Below are 21242 nucleotides of genomic sequence, written 5' to 3' on the forward strand. Positions count from 1 at the left end.
AGATAGGTCTCAGATCAATACAGGGGTGCGGGCTGGCCTGTCTTACAGAGGAAATAGTCAGGTGGTCATAAAAGCCATGCTAAACAGGTGGCTTGCCAGTTCGGACTTAAAGGACAACCGAAGTGAGAGATATATGGAGGCTGACATATTTATTTCCTTTCAACCAATACCAGTTGCCTGGCTGTCCTGCTGATCATCTGCCTCTAACAGTTTTATCCATAGACCCTGAACAAGCATGCAGCAGATCAGCCGTTTCTGACATTATTGTCAGACCTGACAAGATTAGCTGCATGCTTGTTTCTGCTGTGATTTAGACACTACTGTAGCCAAATCAACCAGCAGGGCTGCCAAGCAACTGGTATTGTTTAAAAGGAAATAAATATGGCAGCCTCCATATACTCCTCACTTCAGTTGTCCTTTAAATGCTTCCAGGGATGGAAATGTCATGATTGGGTGTGGCAGGAAGTTGCAAAGTGTAGGAGCAGAATGACAGAAGGCTCGGTCTCGAAAGGTTTTTAAGTGGACTCTGATCCTAATCTGGTGCAAAGGGCATAAATCCAGGTACAGACATCATTCATAGGTTTTTTTTGTTTCTTTTTTTAAACAACCATGCTATTTCTAATTTATACAGTAGAGATAAATAGGAGGGCAACAGAAGAGACTTCCACTTACCATATAGTTCTGCTCGGATAAGACCTATAAGGCGGGAGAAGACACCTAGCTGTGGGATCACCTTGTCCAAAATCTGGAAGACCAACTGCGTCCTCTCTGCGGTCAGAGGTTGGAAGCTCACCGTTCCTTTGTCTTCAAGTAACCGGACCAGGTACTTATTGGCTGGAAGATCGGGAAAATAGCAGAGCATCAGTAAATAGACCCGTGTCAGGAGATTGGTGGAGTGTTAGGCCTGGTGCACACCAAAAACCACTAGCAGATCCGCAAAATGCTAGCAGATTTTGAAACGCTTTTTCTTCTTTTTCTGCAGCGTTTCAGCTAGCGTTTTGCGGTTTTGTGTAGCGGTTTTGGTGTAGTAGATTTCCTGTATTGTTACAGTAAAGCTGTTACTGAACAGCCACTGTAACAAAAAACGCCTGGCAAACCGCACTGAAGTGCCGTTTTTCAGAGCGGTTTGCAGTTTTCCTATACTTAACATTGAGGCAGAAACACCTCCGCAATCCAAAATCTGCAGCAGCCCGGGAGTATGCGTTTCTGCAAAACGCCTCCCGCTCTGGTGTGCACCAGCCCATTGAAATACATTACCCAAGCGGATCCGCACCCGCAAGCGGATCGCAAACCGCAGTGGAAACGCTCCGGTGTGCACTAGGCCTCAGTGAGTGGAAAGCTAGGCAAACATTTTTTTTACAAAACTTTTTCAAGAAACTCAGTACCATCCATGAAGTAAAATATGCTCTTAATTATAGCTTATATGCAAGTAACAGCAGCACTTTGGAGGGAAGTGTGTGTAGAAATGTGTGCGCACACTACTAGTTTAACCACTTGACAAGCAGACATAAAAACCTCCTGCTAGAGCCCCTTAATGGCTCCAGGACGGTTTTATAAGTCAAACAGTGCTGCTGCCGGCATGCGCTCTCCTGTGCTTGCACCTGTGTTCCCGCGCAGTTGCGATTACTGGAAAAAAAAAAACCATACCAAAAAAATACACCTTTATATCCAAATAATATATTGTCACCATACTTTGTACTAGGGACATAATTAAAATCTTGTGATAACCAAGACAAATATGCAGATAATATGTGTGGGTTTTATGCACAATAGCAGTGTTTATATTAAAACTATAGGGGATGAAATTGGAGAAAGTGTAGTTTTTTTCTTCATTTTGTTTTTCCCTTTAAAATGCATAGAAAATAAAGTAATTACAAAGACAAATATCAACTCCAAAAAGCCTAATTGGTGGTGAAAGAAACAAGATATAGATCATTTCCTTGTGATTAGTAGTGATTAAGCTAATGGCAAATGAAAGGGATGAGCACTGAAAGGTGAAAATCGCTCTTGTCCGTTATGGTAAAAACCGCTTCGGGGTGAAGTGGTTAAAGTGTACCTGAAGGGAAAAAACAAATATGAACAGAGGATGAGAGCTCCGTGGTGTGAGAGCCAAGTCTCCAATCTACACAGAAAGTTTGCAGTACCAAACAATCCAGTTTGTAGACAGCAGTTTCCTCCTAGTTATAATTGAGCCTCAATAAGCCTCAATTGAGGCTCAATTATAAGTATGAGGAAACTGCCATCTACAAACTGGATCATTTGGTACTGCCAAATCTCTGTGTAGTTTAGAGACTTGCCTCTCACATGTGAACACAGTGAATCCAGCGCAGGAGACTTGGACGCCCAGGGAGCAACTTCGGCACCGTCAGAAGTTGTGCTGAAGTTACTTTCAGGCTACTTACACACCAAGACGTTGCGTTTAGGGGACGTTATGGTCGCATAACGTGCCCCTAATGCAACGCCTGGTGCTCTTAGATGTGGAGGTCAGAGTGAGCCACGTTGTGCAGCTCACTCTGGCGTCCGTGATGCCTACTCTTGGACGCATGCGGCATCACGTGGTCCCGCCAGCCAATCGCCGCACAGAGCGGCGCTCCAGGAAGCAAACGCTGCACGTCACACCGTGCAGTGAATATTTATTAGCCATGTGGCTGGCCGAGGAGGAGGGAAGACCTCCTCCAACACTACTGAGCATGTGCGCACAGTCTAACGTGGCTTAGCCGCGCATAACGCCGTAGCATGCAGCACTTTCAACGGAACGTGGGCACTGTGAACAGCCCATTGATTTTTCATTACTGTGCGGTGGGCTGCGTTACAGGCTGCTCTAACGTGCGCCTGTAACGTCCCACTGTGAAAGCAGCCTTAAAACACAATCATCCGGCTTCCAGCAATTGCTGTAAGCCAAATTATTTCATTCCCCACCATCCATGGTGGCCTGGAGAGGGAATAGTATTTAACATGGCCAGGACTTGTGCAGCAGCAGGATCAGCCATATACCGGCTGTATCTTGCGCCCAAGTCTCTCGCGCCGATTTCACTTGTACGCCTCACACGACCAGAGCTCCTTCACAGTTTATGTTTCTCCTGTATAAGTCAGCCGGGTTCCACAGGAGCTGCCAGTGTTTGAAGACCCCAGAGATTTGCTGATCCTCCATTCCAGAAAAGAGGCTTCCCCCATGCGCCAGGACCCTGAACCTAATCGATAAAGGCTTGTTATATAGGTTCACATGTAAGAGCGTGGCCACACTGGGCAGACACAAAAGAACTTGCGCCTGTGCAGTAGCACAGAGCCGCCCCTGCATAGCCTTTTCTTCAGTGCACAAGAGGCTCTGTGCTACTGCGCAAGCCTTCAGTGTGCCTGTGCTTGTACACAGATGAAAACGCACCTGGGAAAAAAAAAAAAAAAAAAAAAAAAAAAGAGGATAGGGTCCCAGTGAGCATCCTTGGGGTACAGGAAGATCAGAGGATTACCTCTAACGAGGTACTGTAAGCAGGGCTGTGGAGTCGGTACAAAAATCCACCGACTCCGACTCCTCAGTTTAGGATTCCACCGACTCAGACTCCTCTAAGTTGCATATTACAATCTTGTTGATTGAAAGTATGTAACATGAAATTCGTCTCTTAACTGCCAATGCTTAGGAATTTTAAGACAACTGAAGTGAGAAGGATATGGAGACTAAAACTAGTCCTTGGTAAGAGTACTTGTAAACGGTACAGGCCGGAACAAAGAACATCTATCAGGCCCTAGGCAATGTAAGTGTGGGTACATGTAAGAATGATGTGCAGGTACTCTGCAGGGGAATAAGGAGATTCTTCCTCTATTACACATTCTTCATGCACAATCTGAACCAGGTTTATGGGTGATAGACAACACCTCTGTGTTAAATGTGCACATTCTCAGTGGATTGCCTGCAGCTCTCTGGAGAGTGTATATGTAGAGTATAGTACTACTGTGTAACAAAGTAAACCTGAGACAGATGAAATTAAAGTTTTATACATACCTGGGGCTTCTTCCAGCCCCGTTCAGGCTAATCAGTCCCTCGCTGTCCTCCGGCACCTGGATCTTCTGCTATGAGTCCAGGTACTTGAGCCAGTCTGGCGTAGTGCGCATGCACACACTCCGCCACCGGGAGCGTACTACACCTGCACAGCACTGTTGCGCAGGCGCAGAACACTCCTGGCTGTGGAAGTGGCATGCGGCCGGACTGCGCTGACTGGCTGAATTACCAGGACTCCTAGCAGAAGATCCGGGTGGTGGAGGTGGACAGCGAGGGACTGATTAGCCTGAAGGGGGCTGGAAGAAGCCCCAGGTATGTATAAAACTTTTCTTTTCATCCTTCTCAGGTACCATTTAATTCGTAGTCACCAAACCAAAGGCTTTATACTTATAGCATAGATGTTATTTCGTATATATGTTACGGCCAGAACCCGAAGTTTGGCCAGAACTAGAAGTGGCCGGCCACTTCGGGTTCTGGCCGGCCAATGCGCGAACTGGCCGCTGCGCTGCGGCCAATGTGAGAAATGAAACAATTCCTGTAAGGTTTAATGTGATGTTGTGGCCGCAGCGCAGCGGGGGGCAAAAAATGTATCACACATCTTTACTTTATTCAATGGCATTAAGCCGCCCGGCTTTTTCCTCTGCCTCTCTCTCCTCCCCCCCCCCCGCCTCTCTCTCTCCTTCTCTTTATGGGCACAGCCGGGCGGGGACACGCGTGTCCCTCCGGAGTCGTTCGTCGCGGCAGGGGAATCCTGCCGTTCTTGCAGAGCGGGTGCTGGCAGAAGCAATGTCTGCAGCCTCCCCCGCTCTGCTCTCCTGCCGCGAGGAACGACTCTCCTGGACACGCGTGTCCCCGCCCGGCTGTGCCCATAAGAGAAGGGGGGAGAGAGAGGCGGGGGGGGGGGGGGAGGAGAGAGAGGCAGAGGAAAAAGCCGGGCGGCTTAATGCCATTGAATAAAGTAAAGATGTGTGATACATTTTTTGCCCCCCGCTGCGCTGCGGCCACAACATCACATTAAACCTTACAGGAATTGTTTCATTTCTCACATTGGCCGCAGCGCAGCGGCCAGTTCGCGCATTGGCCGGCCAGAACCCGAAGTGGCCGGCCACTTCTAGTTCTGGCCAAACTTCGGGTTCTGGCCGTAACATATATAAGAGATTCCTGTGTACACATCATATATACAGTCACAATCAGATGTGTATATCTGACTTTAAAAATACGGGGACTGCTTTATTGAAGCAGCACAAGTAACTGATTTTGATTGGTTTATTTCATTTTTGTGGACTAAGCACAGCTATTACTGTATGTATAAATTATTTATGATGACTATTATCTGAGAAATAGAACATTTTATCATATTTTCTATTTTAATTACAGTTTAAATTCATTAGGAGTCGGTGCATTTCTTCCCCGACTCTGACTCCAGGCACCCAAAATTGCCCCGACTCCGACTCAATGACTCCGACTCCACAGCCCTGACTGTGAGTATGTGACCTTTTTTTAACTTCCAGGTAAAAAAGTGTTTCCTAGCTCCACCCTTATCAATAACTATTACCGCCCCTTTGCCACCACCTTCACCCGCTTGTTTTCTGCTGCAATTATTGCTGAAAATGTAGTCAGTCCTCAAATGACGGGAAATTAACAACTGAAGTATGACCAAGTTCACATTCACAATGAATGCCGCCTGAAATTACCATGTGTGGTAAAAGTGCAGTAATAAAAAGGGACAAAAGTGCGGTAACATGTCGGTAAAAAAAACAAAACAAAAAAACAACTTAAGATTTAAATTCCGCAAAAAAATGAAGTGATTTCCCTATAATGGCAAGTATAGGAAAATCGAAAATCACTTGAAAAAAAAGGGCTTGGTATAGTGATTTCCCCAGCGCTTTTAAGAAATACATTGTATTTATTATTTTCTGGGTCAAAGTGTTCACTTCCTGACTTGTGTCAGGAAGTGAAAAAACAAATTGCTCTGCAAAAGCACAAAAAAAAAAAAAAAAAAAATTCGCAACGTGCAAGTAAGCGCTCGGAGGGGGAAAAAATCGCGCAAAAATAAAAAAAATTTGAAAATGGCTGGCGTCAGCCATTTCGATTTTAATTGTGAACAAAGCTTAACAACTTTTTACCACTGTTCAGACACTATTTTACAGACCTTTACTCCCAACTCTGGAAAATTTTTGTGAATGTGGAATTGCCGCTGTCCGTAATTTTTTCATTACAAATCTCTGTGAAAGAAACAAAATGGAACCTCCTGCCACCGGTCATATCTACAGAGGGCAGGAAGCAAGCTGCATTGCAGTTCATGTGTACCATGAAAAAGGTGTGTCCCCCCCCCCCCCCCAATTTCCCTTCTCAATGTCTCACCTGGGTTAGTAGCCTGGTAAAGGTGCAGGCAAGCTGCATGCCTTGAGGTTAGTTGGATTTTACCTGCATTTTAAGAGCACCTGCCAAGTCTATAACCCAGCTAAAGGCTTATAACTAGCCTTTATCTCCTACCTGGTGATTTTGCTTCAATGATATCCAGGGAGACACTGGAACTTCCAGCAGTTGACATGTCTCAGCTCTAGCAGGCTGACAACCAGGATTATTAGTCTGCGTGAGAAAACTTGATTAGTAATTGGGTAAAGTGGTGCAGGATGGGCAATCAGCTGTATATCATCCACTCAGCTACATGAAATAATCTGTCCAAAACACATATTATTCAATACACTTTTTCTCCAAGCAGATAATTTTTAATTTCCTATTTAAACCACTTAAGGACCGCCTAACGCCGACAGGCGGCGGCGGGTTTAAGTGGTTATTATATGGAAACGGCCGCCCGTTCAAGCGGCCTTTCTATGTCAGTTCACGGAGACTGTCTCCGTGAACAGTGTGCAAGCCGCCGATCGCGGCTCGCACGCCTGATGTAAACACGCGGGGAAGAAATTCCCGCTGTTTACATCAATACGGCGCGGCTTAAGGCAGATCGGCGATCCCCGGCCTCTGATTGGCCGGGGATCGCCGTCATTTGATAGGCTGAAGCCTATCCTACATGGAGCAGGACGGATATCCGTCTTGCGCAGCCTAATAAGGAAGAGGGAGGTAAGGGGAAGGAGGGAGCGCGGAAAACGCTGCGGAGGGGGGCTTTGAAGAGCCCCCCCCGCTCGGCCACACGGAGCAGCGGCAATCAGACCCCCCCAGCAGGTCATCCCCCTAGTGGGGAAAAAGGGGGGGGGGGGGGTAGTCTGATCGCCCTGCCGTGCACACGATCTGCGCTGCGGGCTGGAGAGCCCACGCAGCACAGATCTGAAAGAACAGCCCCGGTCCTTTATTAATATGACTTAAGTGCTCTGCACTTGAAGGAGGAACCAACAAGTAGGAGAAAAAGTACTGTCAAACTTATTCTGGCTATTTAATAGCTTGCTGGTGGCTTAAAAGGCATTTTATTGATGTGAGTTTTCTCCTAGAATACGTTTTACCTTCTTTTTTCAGCAGTTACGTCACTGAGCAGGGGTCGGCACCATGCATATGACCCTGTTGCCGCACAATGGCACAGTATCATATAAAGGCTGGTCTCTGCAGCGCTTGCACCACATCACACAACTACTAATAAAGGTTCACAGTGGTGCAGTGCGGTGTAACGGCCGCACGGCTTGCCACACTGCAATGCACCATCTATGCAATGTTTACAGTGCGGTGGTAGCATTGAGGTATAGTAACGCACTGCAGGCAGTGCCAGGGCTGTGGGGTCAGAGATGAGAAGTCGGATGATTTTTGTATCAACTCTACAGCCCTGAGCAGTACAATACAGCTTCACGCGTGCATTAACAGGTATGGTGAAGCATACTTTACATTGACTCTATGCTTCACTGTATGGGACAACACGGCCGTAATGTGCAGTGCGAATTTTTCGTTCCATTGAGTTCCTGTTATACAGGGAACGTAACACAGCGCCCCACTGTGACCCCAGCCATATGCTGGGGATACACGGTACATTTCTGTACCGTGTATCGACCAGCTGATCCGGCCAGCTCATAATATTCAGCTGGCCCGTTCATGCAGCTCGACCTCCGCCCCGCTCGATTCCCGTCTGCGGACAATGGCAGGGAATCGAGCAGCTGATAAGGACCGCCTGCGGGGACGAGCGGGAATCGATCCGCGCGGACGCGGCTCGGGTCGATCCGGCGGCTAATCGAGCTCCTGGTCGACCCGTGTATCCCCAGCATTAGACTCTGTTCCCATGTGAGCAGATGCAAAACAGCACAGTAAACGTGCATCCACTCAGGAAGCACACGTCCACATCGTCCCTCACATTTCCCGCTGTTTGGACTAGCTCCGTCTGCCACTACAACACCGCCACTCAGTCCAGGGAAAGTAAAATCATTTCTGGCTGAGGCTTACTGTACTCATATACACAACAGCCCTTATATCCCTTTATAGTAAACTTCAAGGGACATCACCAATTAGTCATTAGGAATCGAGCTTGAAAAAAAAAAGCCAGATGGAAGGCTCTGGGTCCTACTGAGCCTTCCCTCTCCTCCCCCGCTGCCCGTTCCAGCGGAGGATCCCCTGTAGCAGTATTGGACCAATTTGGTCAAATGCTGCTGTCTCTGCCACCGAAGGGAGGCTTCAAACGGGAGATCCTGCGCTGCACCGGGAGAGGAGAGGGAAGGCTCATTAGGACCCACAGCCTTCCCTCTGGCTTTTTTTTTTTTTCAGCTCGATTTCCAATGACATTAAAGGAAACTTAACTGAAAGAGATATGGATTTTTTTTTTTAAACAATACCAGTCGCCTGGCAGTCCTGCTGATCTCTTTGGCTGCAGTAGTGGCTGAATCACAACCCTGAAACAAGCATGCAGTTAATCCAGACTGACTTCAGTCAGAGCACCTGATGTGCATGCTTGTTGAGGGGCTGTGGCTAAAAGTATTAGAGATTAGAGTTACAGGATCAGCAGGGGAGTCAGGCAACTGGTATTATTTTATAAGAAACAAATCCATATCATTCTCAGTTTAGTAACAAAAAAGAGAGAAGACAATAGAGAGCCCCCGATAGTGTATTACTGTTGTATAAATGACATAAATGAATGAAAGGACGATTGGAATTATACTCACAAGTCTGGGTTGCCGATATAGGGCAACCACTTCAATCGCAGACGAGGAGATTAGACCTGTCCTCGCTCAGGTTAAAAAGTCGCTCTCCGTAGAAGGAAAAATAAGAGTATCAACACCCATCCACCAGGTGGATCACATTGTAGTATAATATACAGAGGCGCCAATAGAGTAAAAGTAGTACCAATTAAATTCAATAAAATATGTGGGTGGTAAGGGTGGGCTCACACACCCCATAAGAACCATAAGTACCAATTTGCATATAATACAAAAATTGTTAATTTGAATACTGCCAATAAAAACAATTTGCAACGCGTTTCGCGGGTCCCAAGCCCGCTTTCTCAGGCAAGAAAAACATATACAAGCACACTCGTCTACACAAGGACATTGTTGTTCCTGCTTGTATATGTTTTTCTTGGCTGAGAAAGCGGGCTTGGGACCCGCGAAACGCGTTGCAAATTGTTTTTATTGGCAGTATTCAAATTAACAATTTTTGTATTATATGCAAATTAGTACTTATGGTTCTTATGGGGTGTGTGAGCCCACCCTTACCACCCACATATTTTATTGAATTTTAATTGGTACTACTTTTACTCTATTGGCGCCCCTTCGCAGTTTAGGTTCCCTTTAAGGTGCCTCTACATCACACGATGTATGGGCAAATCGACCAAGAGACAGATCTCTCGCTCTCACTGATCAGAGAGCGATCTGTTGCCCCCCCCCCATACACCGCAGGCCAATTCCTAATCAATTTCAGCATGAGATCTCTTGGGAATTGGCCTGCTGACTCCGTCTCTGGACTCTTCCGCACATACTCATGCCCCTCATAGTTACCAGTGCAACATCACACAGGCACCCATGTATACACCGGCATCCAAGTGGGGCACATGTATGTGTGGAAGAGTCCAGAGACGGAGGCAGCAGCGGACACAGACAGGTAAAGTATACTTCACAGGGCATCTTTTACACTATGGGGGACAGCACCGGAGGTTCAGTCGCTCATCACGATATCGTACGATGTTACCGCCGTGCACGCAATCAAGCAATCAGCACGACATCTTGCAGCATGTCTAATCGATACATGCAACCAATTTCGGCCCAGAATTGCTTGCATAGGTCGATCTGGCATGCTCTTGTCGGCACCGATTTTCATCCACTTATAATAATTAAATCAGATGGTCTATCGGCCAAGTCGTCTGATGTACGGCAACCTTTAAGCCCCCTCTACACCATGCAATTCCACGTGCGATAGATCGAATTCGATCGATCGTGTGATAGATTTAGCAATGAAAACTAACCAAAATCAATCACACGATTGATCAAATCCCGATCGGACATGTCAGATTTAATTGATCCAATCGAATTCGATCGATCGCACATGAAATTGCATGGTGTAGAGGGGGCTTTAGTTTACTACTATATCACAAGTTTACTATATCAGAATTGATTATATACTGTATAATCAAACAGGTGCTTGGCTGGGACCTGTCTTTAATACAGATGTACTATTCCAGCGTTTACTATAACGAGATTCTACTGATATATATATATATATATATATATATATAGATATAGATATAGATATAGATATAGATATGGGGTGACATACAGCAATATGACAATACAGGAATACAAGAAAACCAGATCACACAGCACAGTATGAGTACCAGGTAATGCTTAGTCACTGGATAGGAGCATGGAGATCACACAGCACAGTATGAGTACAAGGTAATGCTTAGTCACTGGATAGGAGCATGGAGATCACACAGCACAGTATGAGTACAAGGTAATGCTTAGTCACTGGATAGGAGCATGGAGATCACACAGCACAGTATGAGTACAAGGTAATGCTTAGTCAGTCACTGGATGGAGCATGGAGATCACATAGCACAGTATGAGTACCAGGTAATGCTTAGTCAGTCACTGGAGGGGAGCATGGAGATCACACAGCACAGTATGAGTACAAGGTGATGCTTAGTCAGTCACTGGATGGAGCATGGAGATTAGGCAAGTTAGGTTCACTCAGATGCATAGCATGGGTTCACAGTAATGGAGGTACATGATCAGGTAGGACACAAAAGGAGGAGGACCCTGCCCAAAGGCTTACAATCTAGAGGTATAATAAATATATATATATATATATATATATATATACATATACACACACACATTATATATATATATATATATATATACACACACACACACACACACACACACACACACACACACACACAGTGGCTTGCTAAAGTAATCGGCCCCCTTGAAGTTTTCCACAGTTTGTCATATTACTGCCACAAACATGAATCAATTTTATTGGAATTCCACATGAAAGACCAACACAAAGTGGTGTACACATGAGAAGTGGAACGAAAAATCATACATGATTCCAAACATTTTTTACAAATAAATAACTGCAAAGTGGTGTGTGCATAATTATTTGGCCCCCTTTGATCTGAGTGCAGTCAGTTGCCTATAGACATTGCCTGATGAGTGCTAATGACTGAATAGAGTGCACCTGTGTGTAATCTAATGTCTGTACAAATACAGCTGCTCTGTGAGGGCCCCAGAGGTTGTCTAAGAGAATATTGGGAGCAACAAGTTCAAATAACACACAAGACAGGTCAGGGATCAAGTAATTGAGAAATTTAAAGCAGGCTTAGGCTACAAAAAGATTTCCAAAGCCTTGAACATCCCATGGAGCATTGTTCAAGCAATCATTCAGAGATGGCACAACTGTAAACCTACCAAGACAAGGCCATCCACCTAAACTCACAGGCCGAACAAGTAGAGCGCTGATCAGAAATGCAGTCAAGAGGCCCATGGTGACTCTGGACGAGCTGCAGAGATCTACAGCTCAGGTGGGAGACTCTGTCCATAGGACAACTATTAGTCATGCACTGTACAAAGTTGGCCTTTATGGAAGAGTGGCAAGAAGAAAGGCATTGTTAACAGAAAGCATAAGAAGTCCCATTTGCAGTTTGCCACATGCCATGTGGGGGACACAGCAAACATGCGGAAGAAGGTGCTCTGGTCAGATGAGACCAAAATGGAACTTTTTGGCCAAAATGCAAAACGCTATGTGTGGCGGAAAACTAACACTGCACATCACTCTGAACACACCATCCCCCCTGTCCAATATGGTGGTGGCAGCATCATGCTCGCGGTGTGCATCTCTTCAGCAGAGACAGGGAAGCTGGTCAGAGTTGATGGGAAGATGGATGGAGCCAAATACAGGGTAATCTTGGAAGAAAACCTCTTGGAGTTTGCAAAAGACTTGAGACTGGGGCGGAGGTTCACCTTCCAGCAGGACAATGACCCTAAACATAAAGCCAGGGTAACAATGGAATGGTTTAAAACAAAACATATCTATGTGTTAGAATGGCCCAGTCAAAGTCCAGATCTAAATCCAATCGAGAATCTGTGGCCATATCTGAAAACTGCCGTTCACAAACGCTGTCCATCTAATCTGACTGAGCTGGAGCTGTTTTGCAAAGAAGAATGGGCAAGGATTTCAGTCTCTAGATGTGCAAAGCTGGTAGAGACATACCCTAAAAGACTGTCAGCTGTAATTGCAGCAAAAGGTGGTTCTACAAAGTATTGACTCGGGGCTGAATAATTACGCACACCCTACTTTGCAGTTATTTATTTGTAAAAAAAATGTTTGGATTGATGTATGATTTTCGATCCACTTCTCACATGTACACCACTTTGCATTGGTCTTTCACGTGGAATTCCAATAAAATCGATGCATGTTTGTGGCAGTAATGTGACAAAATGTGGAAAACTTCAAGGGGGCCGAATACTTTTGCAACCCACTGTACATACATACACACACATATACACATACACACGAGATTCAACTGTATCCTGGTCCTTTTATCAAACTACACCCAGCATTAACATGCTTGATAAAAATACAGTATATGCATTGCCTGCACTGAATTTCTATACTGATTTCATAATGCAACCGTGAACAGTTAGCTAGAACCATAGTAAGCAATATGGATACAATAAAACGTACCCAGAAATGGTTTCACATTTTCTCCAGTGCAGAATACCTTTATCCTTTTACATAGGCATAAATAAACAGACACTCCTCAGTACACAGGAAACTAGGTGGACAGTCAACAGGCATTTAAGCACATTTATCTATGAAAATACAGTACATACAGAGGTGCATAGATAAACACATTAATCTACACACTCCCCCCTGTAAACACACACACACACAGTAGGGACTATGGATACAATAAAACTTCATTGACATTTTCTTCAGTGCAGAGTACATTTATTCTTTACACAGGCAAGTATAGTCGCTCCACAGTACTGTACACAGAAACCTAGGTGGACACATACACACTATTTATCTATGAATATATGGTACTTACAGAGATTTTTTTTTATAGTTATAAACACACACACACACACACACACACACACACACACACACACACACACACACACACACACACACACACACAAAATCACAGATATAATAAGAAGGAGAGAAGATAGCAATGCATGTCACAGACAGGAAGACTTACACAGAAGTGTGTGGGTCACTCATGCGTTCTCTGTACACAATACTTTCACCATGGTAATGGAGGAGGAGACTGCCACTTAGCCCCACCCACCACAGTGTAAATACACAGTGCATTCATTTCACTATTCATGTACACTGATTTGAGCCGAAGAACATCAAACACCACTTGGGGAAAAATGAGCAATCAGTGACTACAGTTCCTCTTAAAGGACACCTGAAACAAGAGGCTGCCATATTTATTTCATTTTAAAGTCAATGGGTATCAATATCAAAAAAAATAAACCAGATACTTACCTAAGGAGAGGGAAAGCTCTATAGCTTTCCTATAGAGCCTTCCAGCTCCTCTCCTGGTCCCCTTCGTTAATCGCTGGCTCCCGTTTGAATCCCCCACTGTGAGGGACTTCAGAAGTCTCCAGAAGCTGAGTCCTCCCAAAGACAGGCGTCTCCATAGTGCGCACGCGTGAGTGCGAGAGAGGGTGCTCGCGCGTGCGCAGTATGGAGCACTCGGCTCTCGAAGATTTTTGAAGCCTCCTTCGGTGTCAGAGAGAACAGTATTTGACAAAATTGGTTGAATAATGCTGACAGGAGCCAGCGCTGGAACGGGGACCGAGAGAGGAGCGGAAGGCTCTATAGGACCCAGAGACTTCCCTCTCCTTAGGCAAGTATCTGGCTTTTTTTTTTTTTATTAATATCAATTCCCATTAATTGTAAACAATGCAAGTTGCCTGGCTGTCCTGCCGATCTTTCATGCATCAGTATCAAAAGTTAGGTTGGGTTAACACTGCACAAAAAAAGGTTCAGTTTAGCGGAACTCAACGGGAGAGATCGACACACAGATGAAATGATTCCATGCAAAGCATGGAACAGATCCATTCTGAGTGGAACACAAGTATGGGTATCAAGTGCAGAAATTCCAGATCGGACGGACGAAGCAGATGCGACGGAATCAATGGTGGCCTATGAGAACAGACGCGAGTCCGTTCTCTCTAGGCTGGTCGCAGTTTGCAAATGTTTACTCACCAGCCACGTTTACATTCGGATCCTCCATTACTGCTTTGTCCACTGCATGGGAGAAAAGCCGTTATAAACAGATCAGAGATCCATCAGAAGCGTCACACTCCTATTGGATTGCAACAGACCAATGAGAATGTTCACTGGTTTGAGGGAGGTTTCCCATTGGTCTGATGCAATCCAATAGCCTCAATGCTTTTGGCGGAGCTCAAATCCATATATCGGCTTCTCCCGTGCGGTAGACCCGAGGGGCGGTGCCAGCGGAGAAATGCAAATTAGACAGCAACAGGTATACCGAGTGGCTGATGTAACAAACTTATTAGTTTCAAATGGAAAACGGATCCGTCTTTACACAGCGTGGGCAGCCTTATCCTAATAGGCCTTGAAGCTGGTTGCACACCTAATAATAGCGGTCACACTGCAAAAAGGCACGGCGACTGGGTCATATGCATAGCACTGCCCCCTAGCAGGTGACTTAATCCATGCTGGCCAGTATGTCACTGAGATTCCTGTTGGTTCACATTGCACTGCACTCCTGCACAATGTAGCCCTTACCTCAGTACAGCCCCCTCTTTATATAACACTGTTGACCTCAGCACCTCTTTTCTGCACAATGCACCCCCTACCGTAGTATAGCACCTCTGTCATAACCCTCAACCCAAAACAGCATCCACTCCTACTCACAAAACACCCTTCACTATAACTCAATTTCTGTATAACACCCTCCCCCCCATACAACACCCCGTTCTTCATAATGCACCCCTCACCACAGTGTGGTTTCAAATCTCTTTATCAGCACTCCCTCACCTTAACTAAACACCTTTGCATCAATTCAGCACCACCAGTGGCGTAACCAAGGAGCTTAGGGCCCCAGTGCGATTATTACATGGGGCCCTAAGCACTCTATTGATATGGAGCCCCTAAACCTACCAAGGACAGCAACAGTGTCAGAGAGGTGTAATCGGCAATGCGAGTGCGATCAGGGTGCGTGCGGCTTGGGGCCACACACGTGTAGTCTCCAAATGGCCAGCTTTCAGGGGGTTGCCACTGCTGGCTGGAGAATTGTGGAAGGATAGCACAGGATGACTCCAGGGGGCTGCAAAAAGTGTCAGGTAAGTTAAAATGATCCGTTTTTTTTATTTATAGTAAACCAGAGCTGACGACCTACGAAAAAAAAATACTTACCCGGGGCTTCCTCCAGCCCCATAAGCATGTGAGTCCCACGCCGTCCTCACGCGGTCTGCCGATCAGCCCCGGTAACTTGCTCACGTGCAATATCGAGTTTTGGAGAGGCACACCTCACAGTGTGTGGTTGGTTGGTTGAGTGCGTACCCTGGATGCAAAAGCCACATCAGTCCAACATGAAAAATTCAGGTTCGGCTAGCACACCAATATCAGTATTCCAGGATGTGTATTCCTTATTGTATGCACAACATGACAATTGTTTCGGGGCCACGGAGGGTCCCCTTCATCAGATAAGTGCAGACATACACGTAAACATCCTGGAATACTGATATTGGTGTGCTAGCCGAACCTGAATTTTTCACGGTAACTTGCTCAGTCGCATCAGTCTGGGTCTACTGCACATGCGCAAAAAACACAGGCTGGACGTGACTGAGAAAGTTACCACGGCTGAACGGCAGACCGCAGGAGGATGGCGTTGGACTCAGACGTGCTTATGGGGCTGGAGGAACCCCCGGGTAAGTATTGATTTTTCATAAGTTGTCAGCTCAGGTACACTTTAAAGAAAATCTGTAACGAAAAAACGTCCCCGGGGGGGGGGGGGGGTGTACTCACCTCGGGTGGGGGAAGCCTCCGGATCCTATTGAGGCTTCCCCCTTCCTCCTCGATGCCACGGTGGCGCCGAAGTATCCGCTCTTCCCACGGAGATAGGCGGAAATAGCCAATCTCCGTCGGGCCGCTCTACTGCGCAGGCAGACCCGACAGAGATCGGCTATTTCTGCCTATCTCCGTCAGAGCGGAGCCTGGAAAGGTAAATATTGAATAGGCTGTCTGATTTGTTGCGCCGGCTTTGAAGGGCTACAGCGAGACCCCCGTGGGACAAAGGAGGACGGGGGAAGCCTCATTAGGATCCTGAGGCATCCCCCCTTCCGAGGGGAGTAACCCCCAGGGGACGTTTTTCTCGCTACAGTGTCTCTTTAAGTAACCCTTGAAGGAGTACCATTATGCAATGCACATATAGAGGTATTCATTACCAGAATAGCACCAATGACAAGCACATAAGATGGATGAAGGCAGGCCCCTCTGGTCCAGCAGACTGATTATTTTGCAACCTCTGCATCCCCTTTTAATATGACACTGCCCCCGCCCCCCTCCCCCGTCTCTCCGCAAAACACCTCTCACCACAGTATAAGGGCCCCACGCTCTCTTCTCTATAACGCCCCCCTCCCCTAAACAGTATCCGTCTTCCACAGTGTGGCCCTCCTCTTAACAAAGCTGCCTTCACTGCAGTAAAGCACCCCTTTTTCTCTGCACAGTACCCCCCCCCCCCCCCCCACACACACACACACTCTACAATGTACCCCTCACCTGTACACAATCCTCTCAGCAGTCACCTCCATTGAGCACCCCCTATACTGCACCCCTCACCTCGGTACAGCCCCTTCTCTCCCACAGGTAATTGGAGGCCATGTATGTGGCCTCCATGCAACCACAGCAGCCCTTCCTCTATCAGACGCACAGACAGCAGATACTACACTGCACACTCCCAGGCTTCTCTATTTCCCTCCGAATGCAGCAGCCGGGACAGCTCCTCAGAGACAGCCTCCCCCGTCGTGCAGGTGGTACAGTCCCGACGCTGCTCTGTTGGGCTGCATCATGGCGCTCACAGAGAGCAATGCTGCCAGCCGCGGGAAAGGAGCACGTGATCGGAGATCTGGGCGGGGAAGACAGAGCCAGCCTGCGAGGTATACTGGGGGACATCGCGCCGGGGTCTGGGGAAACGGGAGCTAGGAGGGGGAACGTTCCTGTAGTGTGGAAAAATTAGCTACTTTTCTAATTAAAATCCATAAAAGGACAGCTGAAGTGAGAGGAATATGGAGGCTGCCATTTGTATTTTCTTTTAAACAACATGCTTGGCTGTCCTGATCTTTTATGCATCAGTACTGTCTGAATCACCCACCTGAAACAAGCATGTGGCTAAACTAGTCAGACTTCAGTCAAAGCATCTCATCTCTATGTTCTTTCAGAGTCTACGGATAAAGGTATTAGAGGCAGAGGATCAGCAGGACAGCCAGGCCATCTGCATTGTTTAAATGGAAATGGGTGTGACAACCTCCATATCCTTCTCACTTCAGGCTTGTGTCTGAAATATGATTGGTTGCCTAGATATGCGGTATTGGATTCAGTTTACAGTAAGTTTTGCTGTAGTTTTCTTAAAGGGTCTCTGATATGGGTCTATTTATACTTACTTGGGGCTTCGTCCAGCCGTGCGTGGCTGCTACATTCACTTGATATACCCCCAGTAATCTGGCCAGTCGTGCGCAGTGCGCATGATCGGCCGCGCCTCTGCCACGCTCACAGCTGCGGGAGCATAATGAGGGGTGCTTACATTGCCAGCCAGATTACCGAGGGTTATATCAAGTGAACAGAGAACGGTGAGGGACTCCATGCACCTCAAGGGGCTGGAGGAAACCCCAGGTAAAGGACAACTTTAGTGAGAGGTATATGGAGGCTGCCATGTTTATTTACTTCTAAGCAATACTAGTTACCTGGCTATACTTCTGAGCCGTTGTCTCTAACACTTTAAGCCACAGACCCTGAACTAGCATGCAGCAGATAAGGGGTTTCTGACATTTTTGTTTAATATGTCAAGATTAGCTGCATGCTTGTTTCTGCTGTGATTTGGACACTACTGCAGCTAAATGGACTAGCAAGGCTGCCAGGCAACTTGTATTGCTTAAAGAGACACTGAAGCGAAAAAAAAAATAATGATTTGTATGTGTAGTACAGCTAAGAAATAAAACATTAAAGCAAAGGTTCAGGGAGGGTGGTTAAAAAATAAAAATCAATTTCCACTTACCTGGGGCTTCCTCCAGCCCGTGGCAGGCAGGAGGTGCCCTCGCCGCCGCTCCGCGGGCTCCGGTGGCCGACCTAGCCAGGCCGGCTGCCAGGTCGGGCTCTTCTGCGCTCCAAGGCCCGGCACTTCTGCGTCCCACGCCGGCACGCTGACGTCATCGGACGTCCTCTGGGCTATACTGCGCAGGCGCAGTAGTTCTGCGCCTGCGCAGTACAGCCCGGCGGACGTCCGATGACGTCAGCGCGTCGGCGTGGGACGCAGAAGTGCCGGGCCTTGGAGCGCAGAAGAGCCCGGCCTGGCCAGGTCGGGTCGGCCACCGGAGCCCGCGGAGCGGCGGCGAGGGCACCTCCTGCTTGCCACGGGCTGGAGGAAGCCCCAGGTAAGTGGAAATTGATTTTTATTTTTTAACCACCCTCCCTGAACCTTCCCTTTAAGATCAGATACATCAGTATAATTGTTTCCAGTACAGGAAGAGTTAAGAAACTCCAGTTGTTATCTCTATGCAAAAAAGCCATTAATCTCTACGACTTTCAAAGTCGTGGAGAGGGCTGTCTTCTGACTTTTATTATCTCAACTATAAGTGAACAGTTTTCTTTTTCTCTGCCAGAGTAGAGGTCATTAGTTCACAGACTGCTCTGAAATAATCATTTTGAATGCAGAGTGTTGTGTAATCTGCACATATTATAGAATGATGCAATGTTAGAAAACACACTATATACCTGAAAATAAAAATATGAGAATATTTTCTTTGCTGCTAATATTCTAGTAATTATTCATAGTACACAACAAATTCGTTATATCATATTTTTTTTTCACTTCAGTGTCTCTTTTTAAAAGGAAATAAACATGGCAGCCTCCATATACGTCTCACTACAGTTGACATATACAACCATTAATCCCATCTCAGGTTCCTTTACGGTGGCTACTAATGATACAATTTGCCAAACGATTGTTTAAGAATTCTTTGTACGAACAATCAGAAATGATAGCTTTGGACCACTAATGGAAAAAAAATCTAAGGCTCAACACACACCATACAATCTTGGTTGTTCAATCTTACCACTTTCATGTAGTATAAGAGCTTATCCAATCAATCATTCAAGGTATTTTCAATCTGTTGGCCCTTATACTACATAGATTTGGTAAATCTGTTCAACCAAGATTGTATTGTGTGTGTTGAGTTTAACCAATCTGATGAGATTAATGAAATAGTTCTGATTTTCTGATAGATCCCGTCAATCTGATCAGATTCGTTAGGACATTTTTGTCTGTTAGTGATCCCAAACGATCATGATGGTTCATACAAAGAATCGTCACTAATCAATCGTTTGGCAAATTGACATCCTGAGAGAAAGCGCTATAAAAACTATGCTTTCTTCTTTACAGTTGTGGCCTTCCTGTCTTGTGCCTGGTGCTATGCTGTCTTCTTTACAGTTGTGGCCTTCCTGTCTTGTGCCTGGTGCTATGCTGTCTTCTTTACAGTTGTAGCCTTCCTGTCTTGTGCCTGGTGCTATGCTGTCTTCTTTACAGTTGTGGCCTTCCTGTCTTGTGCCTGGTGCTATGCTGTCTTCTTTACAGTTGTGGCCTTCCTGTCTTGTGCCTGGTGCTATGCGGTCTTCTTTACAGTTGTGGCCTTCCTGTCTTGTGCCTGGTGATATGCTGGCGTCTTTACAGTTGTGGCCTTCCTGTCTTGTGCCTGGTGATATGCTGTCTTCTTTACAGTTGTGGCCTTCCTGTCTTGTGCCTGGTGATATGCTGTCTTCTTTACAGTTGTGGGCTTCCTGTCTTGTGCCTGGTGCTATGCTGTCTTCTTTACAGTTGTGGCCTTCCTGTCTTGTGCCTGGTGCTATGCTGTCTTCTTTACAGTTGTGGCCTTCCTGTCTTGTGCCTGGTGATATGCTGGCGTCTTTACAGTTGTGGCCTTCCTGTCTTGTGCCTGGTGATATGCTGTCTTCTTTACAGTTGTGGCCTTCCTGTCTTGTGCCTAGTGCTATGCTGTCTTCTTTACAGTTGTGGCCTTCCTGTCTTGTGCCTGGTGCTATGCTGTCTTCTTTACAGTTGAGGCCTTCCTGTCTTGTGCCTGGTGATATGCTGTCTTCTTTACAGTTGTGGCCTTCCTGTCTTGTGCCTGGTGATATGCTGTCTTCTTTACAGTTGTGGCCTTCCTGTCTTGTGCCTGGTGATATGCTGTCGTCTTTACAGTTGTGGCCTTCCTGTCTTGTGCCTGGTGATATGCTGTCTTCTTTACAGTTGTGGCCTTCCTGTCTTGTGCCTGGTGATATGCTGGCGTCTTTACAGTTGTGGCCTTCCTGTCTTGTGCCTGGTGCTATGCTGTCTTCTTTACAGTTGTGGGCTTCCTGTCTTGTGCCTGGTGCTATGCTGTCTTCTTTACAGTTGTGGCCTTCCTGTCTTGTGCCTGGTGCTATGCTGTCTTCTTTACAGTTGTGGCCTTCCTGTCTTGTGCCTGGTGATATGCTGGCGTCTTTACAGTTGTGGCCTTCCTGTCTTGTGCCTGGTGATATGCTGTCTTCTTTACAGTTGTGGCCTTCCTGTCTTGTGCCT

General features: G+C 46.4%; 2 protein-coding genes across 4 annotated transcripts in view; one reads left to right on the forward strand and one right to left on the reverse strand.

Moving 5' to 3' along the window:
* The window catches only part of LOC137533948 (uncharacterized), a 238874-nt gene extending 221397 nt beyond the window's left edge, over positions 1 to 17477 (reverse strand). Inside the window, exons 1-3 of one of the 3 annotated variants that reach the window (XM_068255268.1) lie at positions 17252 to 17477; positions 6491 to 6586; positions 673 to 834 (exon numbers count right to left, since the gene is read on the reverse strand). In XM_068255268.1, coding sequence (XP_068111369.1) covers positions 673 to 834; positions 6491 to 6548 — 220 coding nt within the window. In that variant the 5' untranslated portion in view covers positions 6549 to 6586; positions 17252 to 17477. Of the gene's footprint in view, positions 1 to 672; positions 835 to 6490; positions 6587 to 13631; positions 13663 to 17191 lie in introns of those variants that run through there. The other 2 variants (XM_068255267.1, XM_068255269.1) reach the window with 2 other exon arrangements.
* A 59-nt stretch (positions 17478 to 17536) lies between these two features.
* RAB11FIP2 (RAB11 family interacting protein 2) overlaps positions 17537 to 21242 on the forward strand; it is an 88302-nt gene continuing 84596 nt past the window's right edge. Inside the window, exon 1 of the mRNA XM_068255274.1 lies at positions 17537 to 17568. The gene's annotated coding sequence lies outside the window, so the exon portion shown is untranslated. The remainder of the gene's footprint in view (positions 17569 to 21242) is intronic.

Source organism: Hyperolius riggenbachi, chromosome 10 (genome assembly GCF_040937935.1).
Source record: "Hyperolius riggenbachi isolate aHypRig1 chromosome 10, aHypRig1.pri, whole genome shotgun sequence".
Classification (NCBI taxonomy): Eukaryota; Metazoa; Chordata; class Amphibia; order Anura; family Hyperoliidae; genus Hyperolius; species Hyperolius riggenbachi.